A 26,962-nucleotide genomic window follows, 5' to 3' on the forward strand; every position below is an offset into this window, starting at 1 on the left:
TCATGCATGACATACTTGGCGGATCAAACCCCTCAGCAAGAGCTGTTAGTGGGATTGTCTCCAACCCAGCAGTCAGTGGTCAAGTCCCCTTTGCCAAGCCTAATGGTGCAAACCTCCCAGTTAACAATGGTGTTTCTGTCAACAGCAATAATAATGGAATCATTAACAACAACAACGTTCCCTTTCTCACTAGCCTTGGTGGTACTAATGCAGCCAATGTCGTTCAAAACAACGGAAACAACCCAATAAATAATGGCTTCGGGGGGGTTGCAGTCCTGAATGGAGGTCAACTCCCTGCAGGAAGCATTATTCAAAAGTTTATGTTTGGGACATTGACAGTTATAGACGATGAGCTAACTGAAGGGCATGAGCTTGGTTCAGGTTTGATTGGCAAGGCAGAGGGGTTTTATGTGGCTAGTTCCATTGATGGGAACAGCCAGACCATGGCTTTCACAGCCATGTTTGAGAGAGGTGGCTATGCGGATAGCATCAGTTTTTTTGGCGTGCATAGGACTGCTGTTTCAGAGTCTCATCTCGCAATCATGGGTGGCACTGGTAAGTACTTGAATGCTAAGGGCTACGCCATTGTCAAGACATTTCCAACTACAAACCAGAATGAAACCGATGGCTTTGAGACTCTACTGCAGTTTACAGTTTATCTTGCTTACTAGTGTCTTTTGGATTGAAGGTGTATCTTCCAAGTTTGCTAAAGTATATGTACAAGTTTTACGAATACTAAAGGATCTTTGTGATTGAAATAAATGAATCTTTCTTAAATAAAAGTTTCTATCTAAGGAAAAATGTGTTTGGCATAAACAATACTGCTCCGTATCCAGAAGTTTTATGCTGGCTTTTATTTCCTTGGCATAATTTGGTACTACAGCATTCCACAGGCCTGAGACTTACACAAGTTTTTCTTGTTCCTTCTCAACTCGCATTTCTCTTCATGAACTGAATGATCAATGACCAACAGCCAGTCGGTTTTATGCTAAAATCTTGTATATTGACCATGCACTTATTTTAATAGAAATTGTCAGAAAGACAACCTGAAATGGAAGGACTCTAAATTCTATGACAGGTATGCAGTTTCCGAGGAAATCTGAGAATTGAGATTCTCCTAAATTAAGCTCTACAAAATCGAAGGCTTAATTTGGCCTCAGCTTTTGAATTATCATTACTATTTTGTTTGAACTTTTGTGCTGGAATTCCAAGTATAATTATGTGCTGTACATATATATGTCGGCTCCACATTTTAGTTCTGCCAATCAATTCAAAGGGAAATTTTCCACAAGTTGCAGCTGGAAGCACCAAAGTTGCAATCTCTCTTTGCTCTTGAACAAGCTTTTCTTCACTTGTATGAATATCTCGGGACTGCCTTTTTTAGCAAGATGGATATATATATATATATATATATATATAACACTTGAATATCAAGACTCAAGAGCATTTATTTCAACCAAAAATAAAGAAACCCAACGTTTTTACTACACTTGAAAGAAAAAAAACGTCAACTTAATGTGTTAGGAAGACTGTAAACTGAAGAAGCGTGTCGATTCCATCCGTGGTGTGCTCATTTGTGTTGTGAATGGTCTGAATTACCGCATACCCTTGAGCATTCTTGTATTTTCCAGTTCCACCAACTACAGCAATATGAGACTCAAGCGCAGCTGTGCGGTGCACCCCAAAGAAACTAATGGCATCATCCTCATCATCATGATCATCACCATAGTGAAACATGGCAGTAAATGCCATTGTATGGCTGCTACCATCCATCGAACTTGCTAGATAAAACCCCTGTGCTTTACCAATTATAGAAGAGCCTAATTCATGCCCTTCAGTTAATTCATCATCGATCACGGTAGTTGTTCCAAACAAGAGTTTTTGCAGGGTAGCTCCTTGTGGGAGCTGACCAGCAGTGACAAATGGGAGTCTTTTGCCATTTGTACTGATCAAATTGTTGTTACCATTGTTGTTAATTACAGTGTTGGCTGTTGCACCATTTAGGGCTGAAGGGAATGGAAGGTTGTTGTTGATGATGACGCCCTTGGTAGCAGTGATCAAAGGGACACCACCACGTTTTGGGAAGACGCCAGCATTGGGTTTCGAGAAAGGGATTCCGTTGACTTGGGGACTGGCAATGATCCCAGCCACAACCCTTACCGACGGGGCGGAGCCACCGAATATGTCATGCATAAAGAATGACAACGTGGTTGCAGCCAGGGGGCTGCTAGTGCTGGGGGTTGGAGGTGTGACGGCGGTACCAACTGTCGTTTCTGCGTTTGCTACAGGCGTAGGAATTAAATTGGTTGCTATGGTTTCAGGTGGCGGAACAGGTGGGAGAGTGCCATCGTCAGGAAGGACCCTTGCTCCACGCACGTATTTTATGGTGACGGCTAAGAGCAAGAGGTGCAATGTGCCCTTCATGCATAGCTCTTTGACCATTTTAGCTTTGTTGGGGCTGAAAGAAAGATTGAATTTGCTGGCTTTTAAATGTATAAGCCTGATGAATGAGTTAAAACCATGGTGGAGCAGGGAAAATTGCGTTTGGAGTGGTTCATACTTGATACTTTTCTGTTTTCTTCTGTCAGTCCTGAACTTTAGGCAAATGGAGTTGTTAAGTGTTCTAGAGTTGGTTTGGGTTTAAGAACTCTAAGCCTGCAAAGATAAGTTGACCTAGATAGCCTATTGGACTTGGACATACCGATTGTGACTCAAACCATAGTCCACTTTGGGTTAGAAGGGGCTTACTCGAAATAGCCCATTTCCATTCCATCTGAGTGGAAAACATCCAGCCATGAGACATCCAGGGGAAAAGAACGCCATGGTCAAGACAGGAAGCATCAAGCATGAAATCTTTCTTTAGGGTACAAGGAGGCATGAAAATCTTGGTTTTGGGTCAAAAGATAAAAGCCTTGCCATCGACTTGTCTACTTGAATGTACCCCGCGGAGACAAAGAACAAAACAATTCAAAAGAAGGAATTGTACGACCACTCCCTTTGTTGCTTGGAAAAGAAAGAAGCAATCCTCATAATATTTGCTCCTCTTACCAATGATGATTCAAAATTTATTCCCGAAACCCCAAAATTAGCCTGCACAATGCATAATGAATGATTGATTGTCCCTGTATGAAATGTCTTTACACAGTGAGTTAGCCAAGTCCTAACCACTTAAATTGTCTTGCTCTTGGAAATTTTGTGACAAAGATGATCTAGTCTTGGGGAAATTAACTAAAACTTTTAAAACCCATAAGACATGAACTACAGCTTCATGTCTGAAAAAGGAGAGAAAACAAACAAAGATATTTTGGATGGTACAAGGATTTGATTTTGACATTTTACAATACTTTGGTCCCTCTTCCTCTTGGCCTATCGTTTTCATCTTTCTTTCTTTTTTTCTGCCATATTGGGCTTGTATATTGGAATTCAAGTTGCTTTTCTCCTCCTACTTTCTTATTATTGAATTAATTATAGAAAATTCAAAGGTTAATTAAAGATAAAAAGGTGGTGAAAATTAAGCCCAACTTGCCATTGCTACACTCTCAAAGACAAGCAATTAATATAGAAAAAAGGTTTATATAATGGAAGGTATGATATTGGTAACATAAGAGTAAAATACTTGAGAAAGCAATTTAACCAATTTTGCACAAGTTAAATATGGTGCCATATCAAAAGCAAATATTTTAAGAGGTGATTTAATGAACACTAAAGAGTTGGGTTTGGTAAAATCCATTTGGTTAAAAACAGTTTCCTACATCAACATTCTTGTTTCTCTTCTTTGCTTTATTTATCATATCAACTTTTACTCCATATCTAGATTTGAAGCAAAAGCAATAGATCTTAACGTACAAAGTGTTAAGAGTGAAAGATACGATTATCTTTGAAAGAAATTCTCAATCATTATTTGATTTTTTTTATAATTTTGTATTGAGTGAATAGTAAAATTTTTTATATTAAGATTTAAAAATTAAGGTTTTTGATTGATAATATAAAATTATATAAATAATGTAAATTAAATTATAAAAATAATATCGAACGAGGACATAAAATTTTTATTCGTTCATCTCGTTATATGTTATTCTCTGTCATACATTATATAATCATTACCAAAAATATAAAAAATGATCAAATTCCCCCTTGTTTGTTGCTGCAAGTCTTTGACATTTTACCTAGCTTATGATTCTGATATTGTACATATCATGCATTCATGTCCAAAGTAAATCCAAGTGAAAGAAAATTTATCTCCTTGCCCAATAGCCATAGGAAACCATAGGTGGTGCGCCAACCCAGTTACAAAATTTCTCCAGGAAAATCTTATAATAATCCCTAGACAGTGGCCCCCTTTTAACTTTGTTCTAGTATTTTCTTTATCCAGCCGTCCAAGAATAGTCAAAAATACTAAAGTTATCAAAACATTAAAGACCAAAGCAAAGAAAAGAATAGTGGAAAATATCTAATATATATTCAAATCATCAATGTGGTGAGAAATTTGGGATTTTTCTCACTTCCACACAAACCAAATGAAATTTCTCAAGACCCTTTTGTCCCATAAGTTGGTTAAGGGACCATAAAGTTTCAAAAGCAAAAAATACAAGAAGAAGAAAAAGCAGCTAGACATAGAGGTAGCCCCACTCAAATTGACATGGACATGCAACCAAAAGTGTCCCTTGGAGTCATCATTTGGTTTATTGTGGGGGAAGGCACGTACAATATTTGCCCACACTACGAAAATGATGTGCCACCCAAGGATTGATTGGAGGCAAATGCTTGGTGTTTTGTTTCTTATTTGATGTTCTATAGTTGTAGCTAGGAACCATATCAGACCAAAGAATGTTTCGGTTTTGGCTTTGTTTTCTACGTACTTTTCTTTCTATGGATGGTTAGGTTGATTCCGAAAGAACTTCCGAGAGAAATTAATAATTAAGCTTTAAAGTGTGTGGCTAATGGTTTGATAGATTTAGAAACTGGAATCTCTGTGGTAAAGACAAGGTCAAATTTGAAGCTATCATTGGTTTTTAATTACTGAATTATTTTCCAATTTCAGGGTTTTCCATGAAGGCGTTTGATCAAGACAAATTAATGAGCCTTCAGGAGTACACACCTAGTCTGACCAAGAAAAGAGAGATGCTGATACTTCATAATTGAATTTGATATGGAAAAGCAAAGGGCAGTGTGGATGTTTAATGTGATATTAGTTATTGCAAGCCCATACTTTGACCATCCGAACAATACACAACCAACCACTTGATTCTTGGCTCATCCAGAAGACCGAAGAAGAAGAAGAGGAAAGCGATTATTGCTAGAAAAGAAAAAGTGAACAATAATTTTGTCCCAGGCTAAAAATTCTTGTTCTGTCACTGACTGCAGGCAATTCCACTACTTGTCTCCCTAAATTGGTATCATGCTCTCTCTACTGTACTTATCGTTAGTGCATCAGACCACGCGAGGGCCTCATGCTTGGGGACCAATTATGTTGTTTGATGAGATTGCTGTAACATACAGGTCTGTTACTAGCCTAATCCTGATGCAAGCTGTATAGAGATTTTTGGAAACTTTTTCTCATTTTATCACCCTTTCTGTTTCCATGGTGATGGAAAATTATTGAAAATTTCACATGGTAAGAACTGGTGTTGCACCCAAATGCTACAAGCCCCCCCACCAGCTGGGGACTGGGGGTAACATCTGGGACAGAAACAGGAAAGAGATGCCCCAGAGCTGCCAGCGAAAGCCAAGGTTTTTATATTCAGAGAAAAGGAATATTTGAAATGATTCCGTTTGCTTGCTCCAAAGGAACGATCAAGATGAGAACTGAGAAAGCACCAAACTTCCTCTTTAACTGGCCCCTAAAAACTTATGGCAACAATCCCCAAAAAAGCTTACATTAATTAAAATTTACATTACATAAACTACTGCTATGTCAATGTTCACACTCTACTGCTACATTTGGAAAAGAAAGAACAAAACCCTTTTTTTTTTTTTGGGTAATCAGTGACTCATTTTCACCACTGGGGAAGATGGAGAGGATGATGATGTTGTAGATGGCCAGAGCTGTGCATTCTTCACCCTGGACACGCTTGCTAGCACGCTTGAGGGAGTTACATCCCCAATTACTGTCACTTTCTTTGTGGCCAAATCTATGCTGAATGATGTCACACCTGCACAAAATGTACAAAAAACCATGGCTTAAAATATGGTACTGCAACTTCTTTACCATCAAAACCACTAACTAATTAGGGTTTTATGGATAATAACTAACAGATGTAGCCATTTTGGCTTGCAAAAGGGTTTCGAGATAATATTTGACAATTTACTTACAATCTGTTGAACGTTTGAAACTCACCTTCCATTTTGGAGATATGCTTTCTTACTTTTCCTTCACATCCTTTGCAATGGATTGACACCCTTAAAACCACCACCTGCTATTCCAAATACAATAAGAATTTGTTTGTTAGTGATTTAACATCATCAAGTTTAAGTCCTTCTGCCTTTTTTCCCCTTCTCGGAACCAAAACAGGAGATAAAGGAGAACAAAGACAAGACATATTGGTTGGGAACCTTAACGTCATAGCTGTTTCGTATGATCTAAGAAAAGAAGAGAGCTTAAAGACGAACCTGGTCGCTAGACGACCGAGCCGATGAAGAAGACTTCAAAGCGGGAGAATCGTTGGAGCTTACATGCTTAGGCTTTGCAGGCTGAGCAGGAACCAATGCTGAGACACGATCAGATTCTGATAACCAATCAATAAAGGGTCTATCACTTAGTAGATACCTAGAGGAACCAGGAGGACTATTTAGATCATGAGTATCAGCAGAGCTTTTTCGACGTACATCACTTGGTTTGACAGAGCTCTTTCTATTCTTTTCATGGTAAGGCCTAGGGATTACAGGCAACTGTGATGAACAAGGTGCGTAGGGCTTAGAATTTTGACGGTCGATAGGCCTATGGCCACGGCGGACCATGGAACGATGGTCCACGCTAGAGCAGATGGCTGTGGAAGCTGGAGAAGAACAGAAAAAATCCATTCTTTTCATGTTTGGAGAAGAGAGGGAATGACTTTGAGAAAAGTCTTGCTTGAGTGAATATGCTACAGTTTTTGGGGAAGAAAAACTGAAATAGAGTTAGGCAAATAAGGGTCTTCCTAATAAGGCCAACTAATCTGCTTTTAAAGTAGGTGGATGAGGGAGGGAGAGAGGGGATTAAAGAAATTAAAAAGAGGCAGCTAGGTCCCACTTGAAGTGTTGATTAATCATACCTTGGAAAAATATGTGATTAAATTCAGGACCTTCAAAAGTTGTGATTAACTTTAGATTGTTTTAGTTTCTAAATTTTCTATAAGGTGGGGTAAAAGAGTTGGGTTCAACTTTGTATGATATGATTACAACCACTACTAGTATCATGGGGGCTACAGATTTTGACACTTAGGTAGCTGATCTTATTATTAACACATCATTGGGTTAATTGACAGCGTGCATTCATAGGTAGTGTTGCATTGCATCTTTCTATTTGCATAGCTAGCTGTTCTTGAATCCATTCCCCTGTCATGAACTAGAACTGATAATCTGATATATGGCTTTCCTGCCTATATAATTATGGGAAAACCATAACTTTTAGGTTAAAAGAGAGATTGATATTAAAAGGGTTGGATAAAATCATAAGCTTGTTGTTTGGTTTTTTTCATGATTTCATCCCCAATCTGCAGCCTTTGATCAGAACTCCTTCCTTCTGCTTATAGACTGATCTTTCTAAGCTCCATTTGTTTTGCCTTTCCTCAATCATGGAGGTAATTTCACCCCTGAATCAAATATAAGCAATTTTGTTTTGTATGATTCTTCTCTTATATGGCACATGAACTTGTATACATGCTTGAATATTGACTAATTAAGATGTGATTGGCACCGGCAGAGCGGCATGCTGCTTCATATAGTCTATAATTAATCTAAGTTTATTTCATATATTAATCCATGTTTTATTCCAGACACATAGCTAATTAGCTAATAAAGGACCTACTTCTTTTGTTCTCATTTCCATTGTCGTCATCTTGTGACCTGCAAATTTGTGGAAAGCATAGACATCATGTTAATCAGTTAAAGTATTCATCAAAACCCTTTCAGGAACTTTCATTGAACTTTTTGTCCATGAACTATAGAACATTAGGTAATGTTCTAGGGAACCAGAGTTCGAGAGTATGTTTTCTTGTGGAACAAATTGAATCTGGCTAGTGCCTGAATTCTGGGAATTACAATTAAGACCAGACAAAACAACGGTCAGAAAAACCAGTAATTTATGTGAAAATCTTCATGCGTTAGGCAAGATTTTCCATGCATAAGAACCAGAGTTGGAGCACATGCAGTTCTCACGTAACCTGTAATAAATACAACAAAATATTCATTTTCTTATTCATAAGAATCCATATTGCTGCTGGAAATGTGATCAGTTCTAAGCAGTGTTGACACCCTGACCTCTTCTAGAAAAATTCAAGACATTTTGAGTTATAATTCATCTCAAACTAAACTGGCATGTAAGAGTAAGAGATGTTCGAGTTGTCCAAAAACATGTGATACTCATTTGACCTTGGATCCGGAGTTCATCTAAGCTTACATATACTCTTGCATTTGAATGTAGATAGCATTAAATTAAAGCTGTGAACTGCTCACGACTACTGTTAAGCAGTGTCAATATATCGTTAAATTAGATTGTTGTAGTGATTATGCCTGGGAAATGGCTGAGGTGTTTCCCATCAGAAGGCTGCTGCCCTCGTGGGTCCAGTCCCTTTTGCAGAACACTTGAGTGCGGATTGAAGATGTTGAAAATCCCAAGTACCATCATCGATTGCAAACTGATTAGCATTAGAGTTGGCCACTTTTGTCTTGACCCTCTCTCCTACTCTGCTGCCTCTGCATTCTAGGAAGCATGAAGTAACTAACTATCCTTTTAACTGCCGTTGGTTTTTGATGGAAAAGGTGCTTTTTTTTTTCACCGGAAAGATCAACCCCACAATTTACAGCTTCTTTGATTATTAAAAGCTTTTGCTGCTGATTGCTGAGTACATTTAAGTGGGGACTGATCTCGACCAAAAATAGTTTTATTGATCGATGGAAATGCTCCCCAAATAACATCAACTTAGTGTCTATTGTTACCATATCATTTTGGGGTTTTCACAATGTTTCTTTTGCAAGCAATGGCACTTAAACCCTGAACTATCCATCAAACATGGAATCTGGTTCAGCTGAAATGTTGCTCACCGAACTTTCCATATGAAAATCAAACATGAAAATTGCAGAAAAAGTGTGCATATAGATATACATAAATAATCTGTATATCCATTTTATACTAACTTTTAACCCAGTCATGATTCTTCTCTCTGTCTCTCTCTTCAATTATTTCTTATGTGATCAGCTACGTCCTTTAAGCTCCTTGTCCATTGCAATGCTGTGGGTCTCCCCTAATTCAAACCATTTGTTTTATAATCACGCGTTTAAAGATGTGGGGGTTTTGATCAGTGGACAGATTAAAGGGTAGTTAATTTTTCTTCTTTTCCTCAGCTCTCTTTTTTGCTTTCTGCTCTTTCCTCAGTTTTTAAGTTTCTTCTTTTCTTTCCCGTACCATATGTATACGAAACAAAAGCAGAGACCTGGCTACATGTTTCCAAGCAGTTGCCTCGAACTCACAGTCCAGCAAACATTTCAGGTATATAATCTTCTTTTTCTATTCCAAAGCAGTTCTTTTGTTTATCATTATGTTAAAGCCTTGCAAGAATTATATATCAATACTGAAAAGAACCTCCAACCCCACATGCATTTACTTGTTTTATAATTTAATTATATGATCCAACCAGTATTTGCTTTAGAAAGCAGATAAACTATTTTAGAAGTTATAGTTTAAAAGTATTTGCACCATCAAACGAACTATACTAACACTGCTTGTTGAATGCAAGGCACACCTGATTGGTAGGAAATGGAACCAAACAAAGTGGGCTCATGTACTCTTGCTCAATAAGTTAAATCCTTTTCTGCAATGTTAAAATATCTGTGTAGGTTACAAACCAGCAATTCCTTTCTCCCCATTTATAGCAAGAAATAGGTTGTATCAATCACCATCATGGTTGGAAAAGCATCTCAAACATGTCATCCTGGAAAATCTATATAAAAATGTTTGAAGTCAAATCACAGCAGAATCCGCAAGGTTGATTTGCAGATCAGGTTGAGCTCTTTTGCTTTCCTAAAGGTCAGGGCAGGTGACCCACGTGTCCCCAGGGTATCATCTGAACTAAAAGCTGAGCAATCCATCGCAACAAGGAAAGCACAAAGCTGACCATCAATTGTTTTTGTTACAAGGCAAAGTTGAACAAGGAGACGTTCGCTTGTCTTTTTGGTGCAAAGAAGGACCTACAGGATCCTATCATCATAGTTTTTGTCTTCGAAGGCCCAAAACCAATTAGAGTGAACAAAGTCATGCACTTGCTATCAAAGTTTGATTCTTTTTTTCACAGGTTTGGATTTTTAAACCCATGAACGGGATTGGGTTCCCATGAACCAAAACACTCCTCAAAGCCGTGGAAGACCTAGGCCCAAGAGAAGTGAAAGTCCAATACCTTGACACGTGCACTTCATACGTGTGATGAAAATTAGGGTTTTGGACAAAGTGATATTAAAACCGCAGAGGCTTCCACTTCGCTCCCTCCAGACCTTCTTCGCTTCACAGAGAGAAAAACAGAGGCAGGCAGCCATGGGTAATGGCAATAATAATCAAAAACCCATTTTTCATTTACTTTTGAATTTTTTTTGTATCTATTTGTTAATGTCTTTCTTTTTTTTTTCTTTATTTTTGCATGTTTACAGCAAGGATCAAGGTACACGAGTTAAGGAACAAATCAAAGACAGAGCTGTTGAGCCAGCTTAAGGACTTAAAGGCTGAGCTTTCTCTCCTTCGTGTAGCCAAGGTCACTGGTGGTGCCCCCAACAAGCTCTCCAAGATGTAACTCAATTACCTCTTCATTTCTTCTTTTCCTTACTCGTTTTCAATTTGTCTTCTCTTTTTTAACTATGGGTTTTCTTTTTCCGGTGTTGGGGTTTTAGTAAGGTTGTGAGGCTATCGATTGCACAAGTGTTGACGGTGATATCCCAGAAGCAGAAGGCCGCATTGAGGAAGCCTATAAGAACAAGAAGTTTTTGCCTCTTGATCTCCGTCCCAAAAAGACCAGAGCTATCGCCGCCGCCTTACCAAGCACCAGGTTAGCTTTGCATATTTTTCATTATGCTTTACTTTTGGTGTAGCAAGTGGCAGCTTTGTTATTTGATTTCATTGGCATTTTATGATGTAACTACGTTTATTTGTGTGGAACTGAAATTTACTAATTTGTGTTGTTACGAACATTTCTAGATGCTTTTAATTTACCTTTATTTTTTTTAACTTAAGATGTCTTAGTATTTGCAATTCGGAATTTCTTAATCTTTTATGAATGATGTAGTATATGTACAAAGTGAAATAATCTTGGTTTGCACTATGTTAATGATCAAATTAAAAGCTTTCAGTTTCAGAGCTGTTGCCAAAGCTGTTAATATAACTTGCTTCCCTTGAGGCCTGATCAAATGTGCTGCTACCTTTTCCAGTCTTAACTTACTTCAAGTACTTTTATTTATGCATCATCAGTGCATTGCTGAACTTAATTTGTCTAACTTTGGCTATTCTAAAGGCTCAAAGTCTTGTAAGCACCGTCTAACTTTATCTCATTGGTTAATGTTTGGTCTTAACACATGTTTTCTTTTCTACAGAGTACAGTTGAACTTACCTATGATAAAAACACCCCTTTATTAAAGAGTTCTTAGCATAGTTGTGTTTTTGTTTAGGACATGTTCAGCAATAAAAGCACAATTCTAAAGCTGCTTTGTAATATCTTCCTCCATTTCCATTCAAAAATTGGTGTTTGTCTCTGATAGTTGTTCATATTTGAAGAAAATTGGTGATTTCCGTTCTTAGATTGAAATAAATTCTCTTGTACTAGCTGTGTATATTCTACTAAACAATTAACCCCTTTTTACTACCTTGATCAAGCTGATGAAACTCCAAATGTGTCTATTGGCTTCTTTTGTGCCGCACCTCAAATTTTTTTTTTAATTTGGGTGGATCTTAGCAGGGTAATGTTTCAGGACCATGAGGTCCTCGAGTTCTTGCATGCCAAATGGTCTAGATAGTGAAAGGTTGAAGGAAAATGAAATAAATGAACTGGTAAAACCACATAGATGACAAATTGTTCAAATAATAGCTAATTTTTAAATTGGAAAGCTGTTTTAGAATGTTGCCCCTAATTTAAGTTCAATACTTGTCAACTGTGGGTTGTTTTTCATGAAGGACCTGCTTCTGTTTACCAAGTATCTCCAAAAATGTGTGCACTGCTCTTTTGCTTTCTCCTTAAACTATATTTTCGGTCATCCTTTCTACATGTTAGTATTATCTGGGAACAAGACTTGATGATGTTGCTGCGTTGAGTTGACCTAGTTCATTTTGTTTGATGCAGCAATCTTTGAAAACAGAGCGGGAGAAGAAGAGGGAGATGTACTTTCCAATGAGGAAGTATGCCATTAAGGTGTAAGCTTGAGATTAATTTAGGAAGGCATACCTTTGTGTTAGATTGGATGTGCCTATTCGAGGATATTATTTAAATTTTGTTGTTGTTGAATTTTCATTTTCTTCATAATTTTTCCATTTCCCTTCCATCTTTCTCACTATTATGAATTACTGGAACTTAATGAGTGTTGGTCAAGCCTTTCTTTTATAATTCCATCGATTACCGCTTTTATCAATGCATGGTTGTAGGCTTGTGGCAGATTCAAGGGTTGGCCCTCCCTAACGCTCTTGAGCAATGTTGCATATACACACAGCTTAAAGAGCTGCTTCCAGTGTAGCAAAACCTAGGATATATATCCCAGTTCCCATTGAAGTAGAAAATTTGATGTAAATTTAACAAGGTTGTTTGTGGTAGAATGTGTTCATATCTTCTTTAATCCAAAAGCCTTGAGGAGGGGTGTGGGCAATCATTCACAACAGGAACAAAGAAGAGAAGGCAACCCCTTTTGCTTTCATTGTTGTTTACATTGTAAATCTCATGGAAACTGGGGACTGGCTGATGGCTAGCAACTGAACCAAGATTAAAAGGAATTTGAACGAAATATGAACAATAAAATTGAAGCGGACAAGCTGCAGCCTCTGAACCTCTACAATTTGTAACATGCAGTATCTAGTGAGTAGATGTCACAGGTAAAAGGTGTTTCTTTCATAACTAAAGTGATATTTTGTGATTAAGAAGTTTCCTTCACAATTAAAGTACATTTTGTGATTAAGTGATATAGCATTAACAATTGAAGTGATATTTTGTGATTAAGTAATTAGAATATAAGCATTATACGTTCATAGTGTATCAAACACAAACTTTCAGTTATCAAGTCGGGCGCAAGTCATCCATTTGGGTTAAGAGTGGAATGGATTTTTGTGGTAGATTTAGACATCCCATATAAACTTTTTGTTTATTTTGTAGCTGTGACTGAGTCTTTCATTTGACTCGACTGGATTGGATTTCTGTCTTCGCATCAGGATTTGTTTGGGTTGGTCCAATTTAACCTAAAGTTAAGCCCAAAACAAAAAAAGGGATAAAAGGAGACGAGATGAGTCAAAGATCAAGCCCGGCCCAATCATTCGGACCCAGAAGATGCAAAAAAGCCGACCACAGTGGGAGTCGAACCCACGACCTTTTGATCCGAAGTCAAACGCGCTAATCCACTGCGCTATGCGGTCTTCTCTGTGTCTTGGACTCATATGTCGCTATTAGAGAACAAACCTTTGAAACCCTTCCATACTCCATGCACGTGAATATGTCATTGCATTTTGACTTAACAATGAGGTACATTTTAGTGCCTTCCCCCACCCCCCCTAAAGTAATGTAGTTGTCAGGCGTTGAGGGTGGACTTCAATCCTAGTTCTTAGTGCAACCTCCTCGCTCTAGGTTAACCGACCTTCCTCACTGGAGTCAATAACTTGGGTTTTAACAATAAATTTTGTTTCATCCAAACTGACACATGGTTCCCTCCAACACCAAATCCCATTCTTTCTACACCAAATATCAAAAATACACACTCACAACGACTAAGTCATAAAATTTTGAACTCAAAATCTCTCGAATAAATGCCATGTTAGGTCGATGGACTTCAATAATCTGAACCCTCACCCACATGCAGCACTCCATGTGCTTCACGACTTTTCCTTCAAGTCTTCGTACGTATGGCTACAAATTGCTCAAGAAGACGATGGAGAGACCACACACGACTCTTCTTTCTAGTTTCTCAACTTTTTGTGAACTAAATATATCACAGCTAAAGTTCGGTTAGTCGGTTCAATAACGAGTAAGGATTTCATGTTTGAGAGGTGAGAACAAAAACAGTCATACTAAAAATTTAATATTTAATAAAAACCTAAAATAGTTTAAATTAAAAAAATTCAAGTGAAAATTATACAAAATAATTCAAATTATATGTTAGTATAAAATAAAAATATTTTTTTAATAATTATTACATATTAAGATTGAACATTTTTAATTGAGCTCAATAATCTTTCATAGAGTCACAAACATCTATCATTGAATTAATGACAAAATCTTGAATGATTTCCTCTTCAATGAAAAGATTAACAAATTTCTAAGAAAATTATATAACATTTTACTACAAGACTTGTTCTCTACAATAGAATGAGTTTTATTCTATTAAAAGTAATTATTGACTAATTACTGAAACGTCTCATCAAATAAAAAAATTATCTTAAAAATAAAATTATAATTTTTTTAAAAAAATAAAAATGTATTATGAAATTTTAAAACTTGAAGGTGGGACCCTTAGTAACCCCATTCCCTCTGCAATTCTCTTACGACTAAATGTGAAGGTTCATCTTCGTACGCTTTTGATCACAAGATAAGACCTGCGGGATTCGGTATACCCCATCTTTGGTTTTTGTCTTTTGGAAAATTCTTCCAAGTTTCGATTTAATTTGTAATTATTCATGAATTTTTTTTTGGGTACATATATTCTTCACTTTTAAAGTTTTATATTGTTTATATTTATCAATTTTTAATTTCGATGGATATTTTTTTTTTTAATTGAAGAAGAGGAATTGGAACTTGTTTGTTAAATAGAGATTATACATTAATCAATTAATCAAATGTTTAAATATAATTTAATTAATAAATGACAAGAACCTACTTTTACTTTATTACTCATAACTGAATTGTGGGTATGGGGTGTTGCTTAGGAAGTTTCTTTAAGTTGACGGGAAGCAAGGACGCACCAAAGATGATGATGAGAAAGAATAATAATTATTATTAATATATAAAAATTTTAAAACATATAATTTCATCACCTTTAATTAAATTAAACAATAATCATTTTTCATATAAAATTTTGAATATGTCGCTGACAGAAAGTTTATTTTCAAATTTTATTTTAATTTTTTTAAATTAAAGATGAAAATGTTATGGATTATGTTTTTTTTTAAAACCAAATTCTAATTTTGGTGACAAGATAATGGCTTTAGGAGAGTATTGAGGCTACTGGTATATATCTCTGATGGCTTTGACATTTGGAAATGGATTTATTTGCACAATTCTAATCTTCCCAAGCGATGAAGTTGAATTTCGTTTGTGCAGCAATTGTTCCAAATATAGTCCGATTTTGAGGACTACAAGGTTTTATTCGGCTTAATATAGAACTAGAGATTGGATCTAGCCAACCTGTTCGGTGAAGAAAAACAGTTCTTTCTTGGAGTGATTAATTTGGACATGTTGATAGCATAATTTCATTGGCCTTTCCAAGAGACCAAGAGCACTGGAGAAAAAAGAAATATTAATTAGAGGACTAACATGAGATGCAATTGCTTGAAAATTTGCATGTACTAAATAAAGAAATGAAGTGAATTTTTTAGTTCTTAAATTGATTTTATAGGCATAAAGTGAAACCTTAATTTTGACCATGACATTTTCATTCAGATACGCTTCCTTTTCCTTTGGCAATGGTTTACTTTCCTAGAAACCATGCATCATTTCAATGTAAAATACAGGAAATTAATGTTCACAGGATTTAATGTTTCAGCCCAAAGGAGACTCCTCTCGGCTCTGGTTTCTCCGAGTAAACGATGCCATCAACATCGAGATATTTTTCCTTTCACTTGCGTTTCATTAGCTGGGGTTTACTCTAAAGCCTGAGACCTCAAGCATAACCTTTTCAACTCGGCTTCGCCAGAGGTAGGACTCTGAGGTTCACATTTGTCGACATTTCGGACAATGTCTTGCTTTTAAAGTTGTAACATTTTGAAGTGGAAACTCCGCTTTTTGTTCATTATACCAACTGATCCATCGTATACCTTTGTAAATATGTCATATCAGAATTATGAATCTTTGTCCTTCTTACCTCGTCTTGTCCTTACTCCTTAGATTTGTCTAGAACTTTCATTTTCAACTTCTTTCTTCTATAATTTAGACTACCTCCCATTTACTTATAGCTTATTCTTGCCGGTGGGTTGTTCCAAAATTTAATTGTGGGTGCAACTGTTGACAGATTCTAGATGAGACATGGCACCAAATTTGACAATTTCTTGTTTAATTTCCTTAAAACTCTTATAATGTAGAGATCATTCATGCCATTGTGAGAGAATTTCACTCGATTTTGACACATTAATGACACGCAGAGAAAAAGAGAGACTTCACATTATTTCGTTGACATAATGATTCTCTTCAGTTCATACTGAAACTGATCGATGAAAGACTCATTGCATCTCTAACAACTTTCTCTTCTTTTTCTTTTTTCGAATCTTTCTAACTAAATGTCGAAGAAAATAATGGGTTTGCTTTTGTTGGGGCATTACTCTGTTAATTGTGGAAATTAGAGACTTAGGTGTGCAGGCTTGTCAGCCAGTTTAATTGTTGCTTGATTATCCTTGGTTTAATCATTAGCATAAAGCCAAATTAAAGGTACTAAGAAAGAGTTTGTCTCTCTATGTATTGAATTCGACTAGCTCTCCAATAAGGAGGTGCTGCATTAAATCTTTTAGTCGTTGAAAAGACACGCAATGTATGGGTTCTTTCTTTTTGGGACAAATAATTAATGGATTCCTGTGGAAGAAGAGGCGTAGCACAAGTTCACACATTAGCAGGGAACCATGTACTTCACACATTAGCAGGGAACCAGGTACATGCCCTTAGGCATAGCAGGTTACTTTCAATAATCTAAACAGAGCAGTTGAACCCTCAGAAATTTCCGTCCCTTTTGACTGTTGTTAGATATATATATACACCTCACATTTCAACCATCTACACTGAAATAGCCCCTCCCTCCCAGTTCCATAGGCCACAGAAAAAGGGAGAGGCTGTTCATTGGACCGCCTCAGCTACCACTGAACGCGGTGGGGCTGAAATTTACGTATGCAAACAAACATAGCTATGGCCTGCAGGATTTTCTTGTTGGGGTATCTTTTAAATTTCAATAGAACTGAAAGTGAAAGCTTTGTCCAGCATAGGAAACCTTTCGACACAGTCACGTCATGGCCAAGCCTTCACATTAGTTTTTTTTTTTTAAAATATTCGAATTCATATTTTTTAAAATAATAAAATCATATATTAATTAATAAATTAATATTTAAATATTTGTGAGACTTTTCTTAATTGTTGTGAAGTAATTTGGCATAAACCTAAATTTTTAAGCTAATTAATTAGATCATATTCAAGAAATTAAGAATAAAAGTTTACTTAATTTTTACTGTTTTAAATTAAGGATTTTTTAAGAGATAAATATCGTAAAATTATATTGATTTTTGTATACAAAATAATTGAATTAAAGATGGAAAAATATGTCTAAAAATTTAAACTTGATATATTCTTCTTAATTAATTTCTTGTCTATTTAATGGCGCACACCAATATAAAACAGTCAATGTTATGATTTTTTTCTCTCTACCAAATGGACCACATATTTTGGGAGTTAGGGGCCTGCAAATTACTATATACACCAAAGTTTATAACTAATTCATCACTTACAAAAGATTGATGACCCATGAGCATTAATTAAGCTCAGAAATCAAATTGTCATCGATTGGGTAGGTATATAATATAATACTAATAATAAAGACAAAAGCCAAATTATATAAATAAAAATTAGTGGGAAAGAGAACCTGATGATTTTCATAGCAACCGATTAACTGGACCATGGCTATGAAGAAGGCATTGGTATAGTGCTCCTTTCATTTTCCAATTATTATAAGTGACACTCAAAAGTAGAAAGAAAAAGAAACTCCAATAGGATTTTGTAGTTTATTTATATATAAATTATTAATTTCTTGACTTAATCAAGCCTTACGATGGAGCGATCCTTTGGGTGCTGTGTCCAAAAAAAAAAAAGAAAAGAAAAAGGCATCAAAGTGATGATTTTATCATTAATAATTGTGTTTAGTTTATTAACGAATAACCACTTGCTTTGTCATTTCTTAATTGACTCTTTGCTTGGTTGTTACTTAATTAATTAATCTAATCTCTCTAATTCCAGGCACGTTGAACCTAATTTATACTTTGTTTACAAGAAAATCTACATCATTATAATTTATTAATTTGATCCCAAATTAAATTCACTGATCTATGGAAAGTATGTCACGTCCTCTCCTCTCCACATTTAACTTTTTTTTTAAAATTATTTTTTTAATTTATTTAAATAATAAAAAATATTAAACTTTTTATTTAAATATCTTTCAAAAAAAATTTTTTTGACTGTACGTATGAAAGGGAGGTGCCCATGGCCCCTACGACATAATAAATGATCCAGAGAAAACTAGCGTGAAACCATTACGGTTGCGGAAATTTTGCTTTCTGCATCGCAATCATGAAGCTCAGCTTCCTTTAATTGTACGTAACTATTTGCGTTCTAATTTTAGAATTTTTGAAAGGTGCATTAATCAATGCATGCACGGTCCCAAGGCTTTAGATTTTGCTTTTATGAGAAAATGAATTAAGTTTTTTGATTTAATCAGGGATCTATCCCACATGCAACTGATGCTTTCAACAGGAAAAAAGCGATTGAATTCATTAATTTCTTTTTGAAATTAAAACTTAGGCTCTACCTAGATTGGAGAACAAGCGAATCATTCAAAGGCTGAAATTTTTGATTTGATGAATAGTTCAATATATCAGCTTAAAGTCGAAATCCTTGACATTTGACTGAAAAATTCCAAAATTTTGAAAAGTCTAGCTAGTAAGCTAAAGAATAACTTTTAATAATAAAATATAATTAAAATAAACAAAAAAAAAACCTCAAAATCGGTACAACTTTAAGTTGTCCCTAACACCAGTTACTTATAAAAATCAATTTGTTCAATTAAAATGGATATATATAATGAAAACCCAAATTACTTGTGAAAAGCAAAATGCCAATGAAATTGAAAAATATTATTGATTTGATTTTTGAATAAAATTAATCATGCAACTCCACTGAAATTACTGTTAAAAAATATTATGTTAACTTTATCTGTATGATCTATTTTCACCGCAACTTTTAGTCTAATCAAAAATTTTGTATCAGTTCCTACGATAAAGCATTTCTATATGAAATCCTTGGCAAAATTAGCTTAATGGGTCATTTCAGTGGCATGAGCATCTGAAAACCTTTGCAGCTGAAGCAAGAAAAAACTATGGACAGAAAAAGAGCAATAGAACTGCAGTTCTGACAACATTTTTCAAAGAATATTTTAATGAAATTGTTTAATAATCCAATGATTTAGAGTTAGATGAACATTTCTCAGTTTTCCTATTGGCAACGAACTCGTGAAATGTCAACGGTGCAGACGTTGATCACGTCTTTGGTAATCAGTTTCAGGAAGAAGACGACGACGAAGAAGGGAGATAGATATTCCTTTGCTGATTTATTTAATAGGCGCACACCAATCATAAATATTCCTTCTTTTCATTGCCCTAGTCTCCCGGGCACTAACCGCACGCGTGGCTGTTGGGGGCCTGCAATTTAAAACGTGATTTATTCTCTTCATTCTATCTCTTACTAGAAAAGTAGAAGAAACGTAGACAAGCAACCACCAGCCATTAGCTCAAGAACATTAAGTCAGATATCAAAATTCCCGTGGATTAGTTTTCATGGTGTTATTTCTTATACTTTAATTATTTTGTATATTCTCAAAAAAAAAATTGTAGGTTAAATTAGTATGACTTTATTAGATTACAGTATACTTTTGAATTACTATTACGTAATAAAATTATACTTATTTAACTTATAATCTCTATAATATATAATTATTATAATTATATTAACACTCACTACAACAATTTTTTCTCTCTATAAATTGACCACTATCAATCCACTACATTCTTTTGTCACATGGTTTCTAGCAAATATATATATATATATATATAGCAAATATAAGGATTAAGTGGGTTTTACTAAATGATATTTAACTAAGCATGCTTTTTTATCTGCTTTGTTTTCCTTTTTGTTTGTTTGCGAAGGATTTGTTTACATTTCCATGCCTTTTGGCTTTTGCCGCTCTATCTAATCCAAGGAAGGCAACATTGGACCTATTATAGAAGCCATGAACTTAATCAAAAGTATAGCACCCGCTTATTATATTTAATCTAATGTCAATTTAACTATCACTAATTAATTTTCTATTCATCCCGAACTAATTAACTTCTTAATTAGACATTGAAAATATATATACGTATACATAAAGACAAATGCACTAGCTCCTTCATCAAGGAACTCAAAATAAAACAAAAAAGGGTAGCTTCAACCACAAAAACAAGAGAGAAAGAATATTCAACCGATTACATTATCTAATAAACTATGTTTTTATAGGGTAAAGATAATACAATGCTGCCAACTTTTGACTAAATCAACCCATTTAATTATTATCCATTTTTTCCTGCGCCAAAAGGGGAAGGAACAAATGAATTCTTTAGATAGTGGTGACTTTGGAATCAAATAATTGACATATACATACTTAATTAATTAATTAATGTTATTAATTACTGTCATAGTCTCTGTTTGATTAATTACTACTATTACTTTAATCTAATCTCCCCAAAGCCAAATGGTGTATTTCACATATAAGAAGCCGAAACAGCAATTTCTTTTCTGAACAATTAGCTGATTGGTTTTAAACCTTTTGGAATCTGGACCATTATGAAAACAAACAAATCAAGTAAGATAATGCAAATGCTATCAGCTAGAAGTGTGCAAAGAGCGGAAAAAATTGGGATTTGCATGCCTGCAATCTCAATTACTGTGTGGCCTGGTCAAAAATAAGTGAAAATACCAGCTGAGGGGTTTTCTTCGTAAGTATGGTAACATTAACCTTGGTTAAGCTAGCTAAGCCTTGTTCTCACAAGGAATGGTGACGTCGGGGCATTTGTAAAAGACATCAAAGTACTATAAAAGACAACAATTGTAACGAGATTAAGAATCCCATTAAGTTGAACCATCAATTTTGATAAGATTAAAAATTTTCACTAAAGTGAAGAATAGTCAAAATCTCATTTTGATTAGTTAGACCAAATGATAAGATTAAAAATTTTCACTAAAGTGAAGAATAGTCAAAATCTCATTTTGATTAGTTAGACCAAAGATACAAAAACTTCTTACTCTTGAAAAAAAACTTAGAGAAATAAGTACTCTTGTTTAAAAAAATATTATTTATTAACTCTCAACTTGAATGATCTATAACTAAGCTTAAAGGTCTTATTTATAATATTATAAACTTACATTTTAATAAAACTCTATTTTTAGTTAACTAATACAATTATTATAATTAATAAAAAATTTAAATAAAATAAGTATTCTATTCTTAAATAGAACATAACTAACTTAAATTTTTAATAAAAATAAAAAAAATTCTAATCTAAATAAAATAAAAAAAAATTTTAAATTAATTAAAATTAAAAAAAATAAATTAAATTAAATACAATTTCAAACGCTCTGTGTCAGGTGGTTTGTTTCTCTTTGTGAAGTTTACCGGGAATTGACATGAATCATATTGTCTGTTTCATCAAAACTACAAAGCACGGCCAATCCGAAAAAGAAAAGGAAAAAGATGAGAAATTAAGCGGGAGTGATCATCGCCATGACGTACGGCCGTCATGACGTATTTGGTGATGTAAAGGAAAACAACAATTATCATGACAAGGACGATGGCTTTCTCGTCACAAGGTGAGCCTCTTTCCCTTTTCTGTCTGCCCTTTTACTTTAATAACATACCGGTATTTGTTTATTCTCTCAAGTGCATGGACTTCCCAGCTCCCAAAGGCTATGATTATATGAGAACCAAAGTCCAATTTGGGTACTAATTCGCACCCTAAACGACGTCTATGAATATTAACGCCATGTAAAACTTGGTGGATTACCATTCCAATGCTGAAAATTTTGACTGAATAGATCTAAAATTCCATTGAAAAGGTTGAGAATTAATTAGCCAAATACCTCCAAAATTTGGAAAAATCGAAGTAAACCAGTGAAAGAAGCAACATAGAATTGGAAAAAATTGGAAGAGTCCCATCCAATTGCAGTGTCCACACAGCTGTAATTTATTTGTTCTTGTTACATCATTTATAATTTGTAAACTTGCATCTTCTGGAATTGCATTTACTCGGTGAATACTTTCTTGTGGGCAAAGACCATACCCCAAAACTATGTTCCCTCCGTCAATATATATATATATATATATCTATTATGTTGACTGCTGCCTCTCAAAGGTATCCAATTTTCTGACTCGGTTAACTCAATCAAACGGTTTCTGAATCCCGACCACAAAAGGACAATCCAAAACATAAATCTTCTCAATGCCAACTCTGAAACTTCAGACAATCACGAGGTGGAAGAAACAGCAAGATTGCTGATCTCATCATATGCATCTGCATGCGGTTTTGGTTTTGTCAATAGAGATCGGTCATTGTAATACTGGTCCAATGCATGCATGCAAAATTTGGGGCGTGGAAAGTGAAAACTTGTAGGGATGTATCGATTTTGTTTTAGGCTTATTGAAGTAATTATTTGTACATATATTAATGATAGAATATTAATTAACTAGCCATGTTCAATTAAAAAAATTCAAAAAAAATGTGTAATTTCAACGTATAATGATAAAATGAAATAAACGAAAGAGGATGAAGAAATCAACAAGCACGGTTTCTAAACTAAATAGAAGGGTAAAAGAACAAAGATTATACATCTAAATATGTGGAGAAAAGATGATTACAAAGCGTATTTAAGGGTAATTAATTGGAGATCCAGAATATTTCAATAATATTGAACAGGTCCAAGACTCTTGTGCATCGACAGCTTCCTCTAAATCTGCTGGCCCCATCGTCAAATTTCATGTAATTAAAATAAGCTTATTGGGGCGAAGGTAGGGCCGGAGCAATACCAATTGGAAATCTTCCAAGTTCCAAGTAAAATAATGTGTTTGTATGTCTTTTTCTTTTCTCTTTAAGGTCAAGTTTATGCATATATAACTCCTTCCCTTGATGAGCACTAGTTTTTTCCTTCTTTTTTTTTGGTTTTATTATCGACTGCCCGACCATTGGTTCATTAATTACATAATTTTAAATTACTACAAGTAATAGTTTAAGGTTAAATCGAGACCTTATTAAGTGAAAAATTAATAAATTAACTCGTAAAAAATGTCTTTTTTTTAAGCGAAGTATCATATATTATCGGGAAAAGAAATTACCAAAACACCGATCAAGTCTCTAATCTTAAATCTTTCTTTGTTCTTTTATTTATCTTCCAGATTAAAATTGGCGATTTTCTTTTAGTGAAATTGATTTACGATGGAATCAATAAATCCTAAAGATTGGTGTCGCCTAAAAATTGACAAAAGAAAAGAAGTGGCCGAGAAGGAATTCCGTCCTACATTTGTAAAACATTACATGGTGGTCCAACAGTAACAACATTATAATTTTTTTTTAAAAAAGGTATTAATCAATTGATTAATAGTAACATAAGGGTCTTACATCTTCATACATTAAAATTCAAAACAAATGGGAATGAATATATATCTGATTTGAAGTTGATGTTTTTGTACAATTAAAGCTAAATGCTTTCGTATTTTTGGGACAAAAGATATACATCAATTTCAGTAAATTGTAGAATTAGACAAACAAGAAAACAGAAAAATGCTAGGTTGGCTACAACAAAAATGTGTATATACATATATTTATAGTAATTAAATGAAATTGATCGGACCTCAAAAAAATCCATGAAAAATACTAAATCAATTAATTATGTATTCTTTCTATTAGTAAAAACCAAAAACTACCTTCCTTTCAGACTTTACCTGCAAAATCTAATCAATCTTCTAGACCTTTACTGCCCCAGAAAGGAGTAAGAAAAATAATGTAAATAAAACAAATTAATTTCCAATGCCAGTTCAACAATTAGTAATAGAAGTTCAAGGAAAGCAAGCTGGCTATCTGAAACAGGCAATTAGACGAAAGAACTGGTCATTATCAGGCTCACAGCATCCAATTCCGGGACGCAAAACTTCATACACACAAAAGCAAAGCAAAGCAACCCAAAGACCAACTCTATAGTTTTGATATTCAACCGCGTGGACCCTCCCTCCACGCCTTGTGCGTAGTCTTCTTGTTTTGACCTTTCCCCGCACCTTCCCAGCTGTCGCCTACTCCCTCTATATATACAACCTCAGCACCCCGTAATTCCCATCAGTACCGCTCTGCAAAAACATACTAACCCATTTCTCCTCTTCTTCGATATCACTACTTCTTTCTGTCTGACGTTTATATTTCCATCAAAGCTCTCTGGAAGAACTGTTTGCATGCCAAGGAAAGGAATGAGGACCGTCTTCTTCAACTCCCCATCTCCTACTAGGATGACTCCTCCTGCTTCTCCACTTCCCCATACGTTTTCCGAGTCTTTAATGGAGGAAAACATTGAAGTTGCCGAATTTGTCATCACTAAATGGGACTCCTTATTGGAAAGCAATTCATCCCACTGTAACATCGGTTCTCTTTTCTCCGACGACAATCGGGAAGAAGCGAAGCTGTACTTGACTTCCGTTAAGGGTTTGCAAAAAGCCATGCAATACTTGGCTTCACACCAAGCAAGTTCCGAGAAACTTGTCCGAGCTCAGACACTGATGCAGACCGCCATGAAACGGCTCGAGAGGGAGTTTTACCAGATTTTAAAGTCGAACCGGGATTATCTTGACCCGGAATCCGTTTCAACTCACTCTTCTGCCAGACCTTCGACTGCGAGGTCTAGCTTTTCAGACTTTGAAAATGAGTCTGAAAACGAGAGGGACGATAATGAGTCGATACCCGAGGTCGAGAGAGTTTCCCTAGCCGCAATGACCGATTTAAAAGCCATTGCCGATGCCATGATATCATCTGGGTACACTAGGGAATGCCTCAAAATTTACAAGATTATTCGGAAATCGATCGTCGATGAAGCTCTTTATCATCTGGGAGTTGAAAGTTTAACTTCTCTGCAGATTCAGAAGATGGATTGGGAAGTCTTGGAGCTTAAGATTAAGAATTGGTTAAATGCTGTTAAAATGGCGGTTAAGACCCTGTTTTATGGAGAGAGAATCCTTTGTGATCACGTGTTTTCGGTTTCGGATAAGATCAGAGAATCTTGTTTTTCTGAGATTTCGAAAGAAGGAGCTTTGGCGTTGCTTGGATTCCCAGAAAATGTAGCAAAGTGCAAGAAAACTCCCGAGAAAATGTTCCGTATTTTGGATTTGTACGAGGCTGTTTCCGATCTTTGGCCCGAGATTGAATCAATCTTCAGCTTCGAATTAACCTCAACCGTCCGATCAACCGCTGTTAACTCCTTAATCAGGCTCGGGGAGGCCGTTAGAACGATGTTAACGGACTTCGAAATGGCGATTCAAAAGGATTCATCCAAATCGACTCTCCCCGGCGGTGGAATACACCCTCTTACACGCTACGTTATGAATTACATCATTTTCCTCTCCGACTATAGCGGGAGTCTCTCCGACATCGTCGCAGATTGGCCGTTGACGATTCCATCTCCTTTACCCGAGTCTTACTTCGGCAGCCCCGACAACGAGGAGAGCATTTCATCGCCGATTTCGGTCCGTTTAGCTTGGCTCATCCTCGTCATGCTATGCAAACTCGACGGGAAAGCCGCGATGTATAAAGACGTGGCGCTTTCCTATTTGTTCTTAGCAAATAATCTCCAATACATCGTCAGAAAAGTCCGCCAATCGAATCTGAAGTTCCTTCTAGGTGACGATTGGGTCACGAGGCACGAACTGAAAGTGAAACAGTACGCCGCGAATTACGAGAGGGTGGGATGGAGCAAAGTGGTGGCGTCACTGCCTGAAAACCCAACGGCTGAGATTCCAGTTGATCAAGTGATGGATCATTTTAGAAAATTTAACTCGGCCTTTGAAGAAACTTACACAAAACAAACTTCTTGGGTCATACCCGACCCGAAACTCCGAGATGACATCAAAATCTCGTTGGCAAGACGGATTGTCCCTATCTATAAGGAGTTTTTTGAGACATACGGCGGAATGCAACTGAGGAAGAAAATGTGGGTTGAATCACTTGTCAGATATACCCCTGACGATTTGGGAAATTACTGGTCGGATTTGTTTTTCGAAAGCGGAAGTTCAGGGAGTGTTTCGTCAAGTTCAAGCCGAGGTGGTCGGAGTCGTTGAAACCGATCTTTTTTTGGGGCGTGGAAAGAATCGCCGACCACGTTGGATTTTAGGCTCGTGTTTTTTTTTTTTTTGTGGATAATAAGAAGAAGAAAGAGGCGCGGAGTGAATCTGATTGACACGTGCATAGAGAAAAGATTAATTCAACTCAATTAATACAAAATTCTTTGATTAATCATATTAATTAATTACTTTAATTCATTTCTGTTGATTTTATTTCTATTTGTTTGGCTTT

At 35.7% G+C, this 26,962-nt stretch overlaps 3 protein-coding genes, 1 non-coding gene and 2 pseudogenes across 5 annotated transcripts in view; 3 read left to right on the forward strand and 3 right to left on the reverse strand.

The window, feature by feature from the left end:
• ESB1 (Disease resistance-responsive (dirigent-like protein) family protein) overlaps positions 1-671 on the forward strand; it is a 5,052-nt gene extending 4,381 nt beyond the window's left edge. Inside the window, exon 2 of the mRNA XM_021422453.1 lies at positions 1-671. Coding sequence (XP_021278128.1) covers positions 3-671 — 669 coding nt within the window. The 5' untranslated portion in view covers positions 1-2.
• An 841-nt stretch (positions 672-1,512) lies between these two features.
• LOC110412731 (dirigent protein 9 pseudogene) lies at positions 1,513-2,595 on the reverse strand (annotated as a pseudogene).
• Positions 2,596-5,811: 3,216 nt separating this feature from the next.
• On the reverse strand, positions 5,812-7,130 carry LOC110412642 (Chloroplast-targeted copper chaperone protein). The gene is made up of 3 exons (XM_021423233.2): positions 6,610-7,130; positions 6,338-6,413; positions 5,812-6,152 (listed from the first exon to the last, which is right to left on the reverse strand). The coding sequence occupies exons 1-3, from the start codon at positions 7,027-7,029 to the stop codon at positions 5,983-5,985; spliced, it is 666 nt and encodes a 221-aa protein (XP_021278908.1). The 5' UTR covers positions 7,030-7,130; the 3' UTR covers positions 5,812-5,982.
• A 3,440-nt stretch (positions 7,131-10,570) lies between these two features.
• LOC110412165 (large ribosomal subunit protein uL29-like) lies at positions 10,571-12,798 on the forward strand (annotated as a pseudogene). Its single transcript, XR_016350980.1, has 4 exons — positions 10,571-10,727; positions 10,837-10,972; positions 11,074-11,228; positions 12,513-12,798. The product of XR_016350980.1 is annotated as a large ribosomal subunit protein uL29-like (transcript).
• Positions 12,799-13,712: 914 nt separating this feature from the next.
• TRNAR-UCG (transfer RNA arginine (anticodon UCG)) lies at positions 13,713-13,786 on the reverse strand. The gene has a single exon. It is a non-coding gene; the product is annotated as a tRNA-Arg (tRNA).
• A 10,943-nt stretch (positions 13,787-24,729) lies between these two features.
• On the forward strand, positions 24,730-26,928 carry EXO70H7 (exocyst subunit exo70 family protein H7). Its single transcript, XM_021423525.2, has one exon. The coding sequence runs from the start codon at positions 24,856-24,858 to the stop codon at positions 26,725-26,727; it is 1,872 nt and encodes a 623-aa protein (XP_021279200.1). The 5' UTR covers positions 24,730-24,855; the 3' UTR covers positions 26,728-26,928.
• The last annotated feature ends 34 nt before the right edge of the window (positions 26,929-26,962 follow it).

The sequence above is a fragment of the Theobroma umbraticum genome, unplaced genomic scaffold (assembly GCF_002168275.2).
Source record: "Theobroma umbraticum cultivar Fairchild unplaced genomic scaffold, ASM216827v3 scaffold_95.0, whole genome shotgun sequence".
NCBI classification, from domain to species: domain Eukaryota; kingdom Viridiplantae; phylum Streptophyta; class Magnoliopsida; order Malvales; family Malvaceae; genus Theobroma; species Theobroma umbraticum.

What these genes read in the sequence shown, in the direction of transcription:
- LOC110412642 (XM_021423233.2), bottom strand. Translation starts at nt 7,029, where the DNA reads ATGAAAAGAATGGATTTTTTCTGTTCTTCTCCAGCTTCCACAGCCATC. An exon ending in CTCGGTCGTCTAGCGACCAG is followed by an intron (nt 6,414 to 6,609) that starts GTTCGTCTTTAA and finishes TTGGAATAGCAG; the next exon opens with GTGGTGGTTTTAAGGGTGTC. An exon ending in GCATATCTCCAAAATGGAAG is followed by an intron (nt 6,153 to 6,337) that starts GTGAGTTTCAAA and finishes CATTTTGTGCAG; the next exon opens with GTGTGACATCATTCAGCATA.
- EXO70H7 (XM_021423525.2), top strand. Translation starts at nt 24,856, where the DNA reads ATGCCAAGGAAAGGAATGAGGACCGTCTTCTTCAACTCCCCATCTCCT.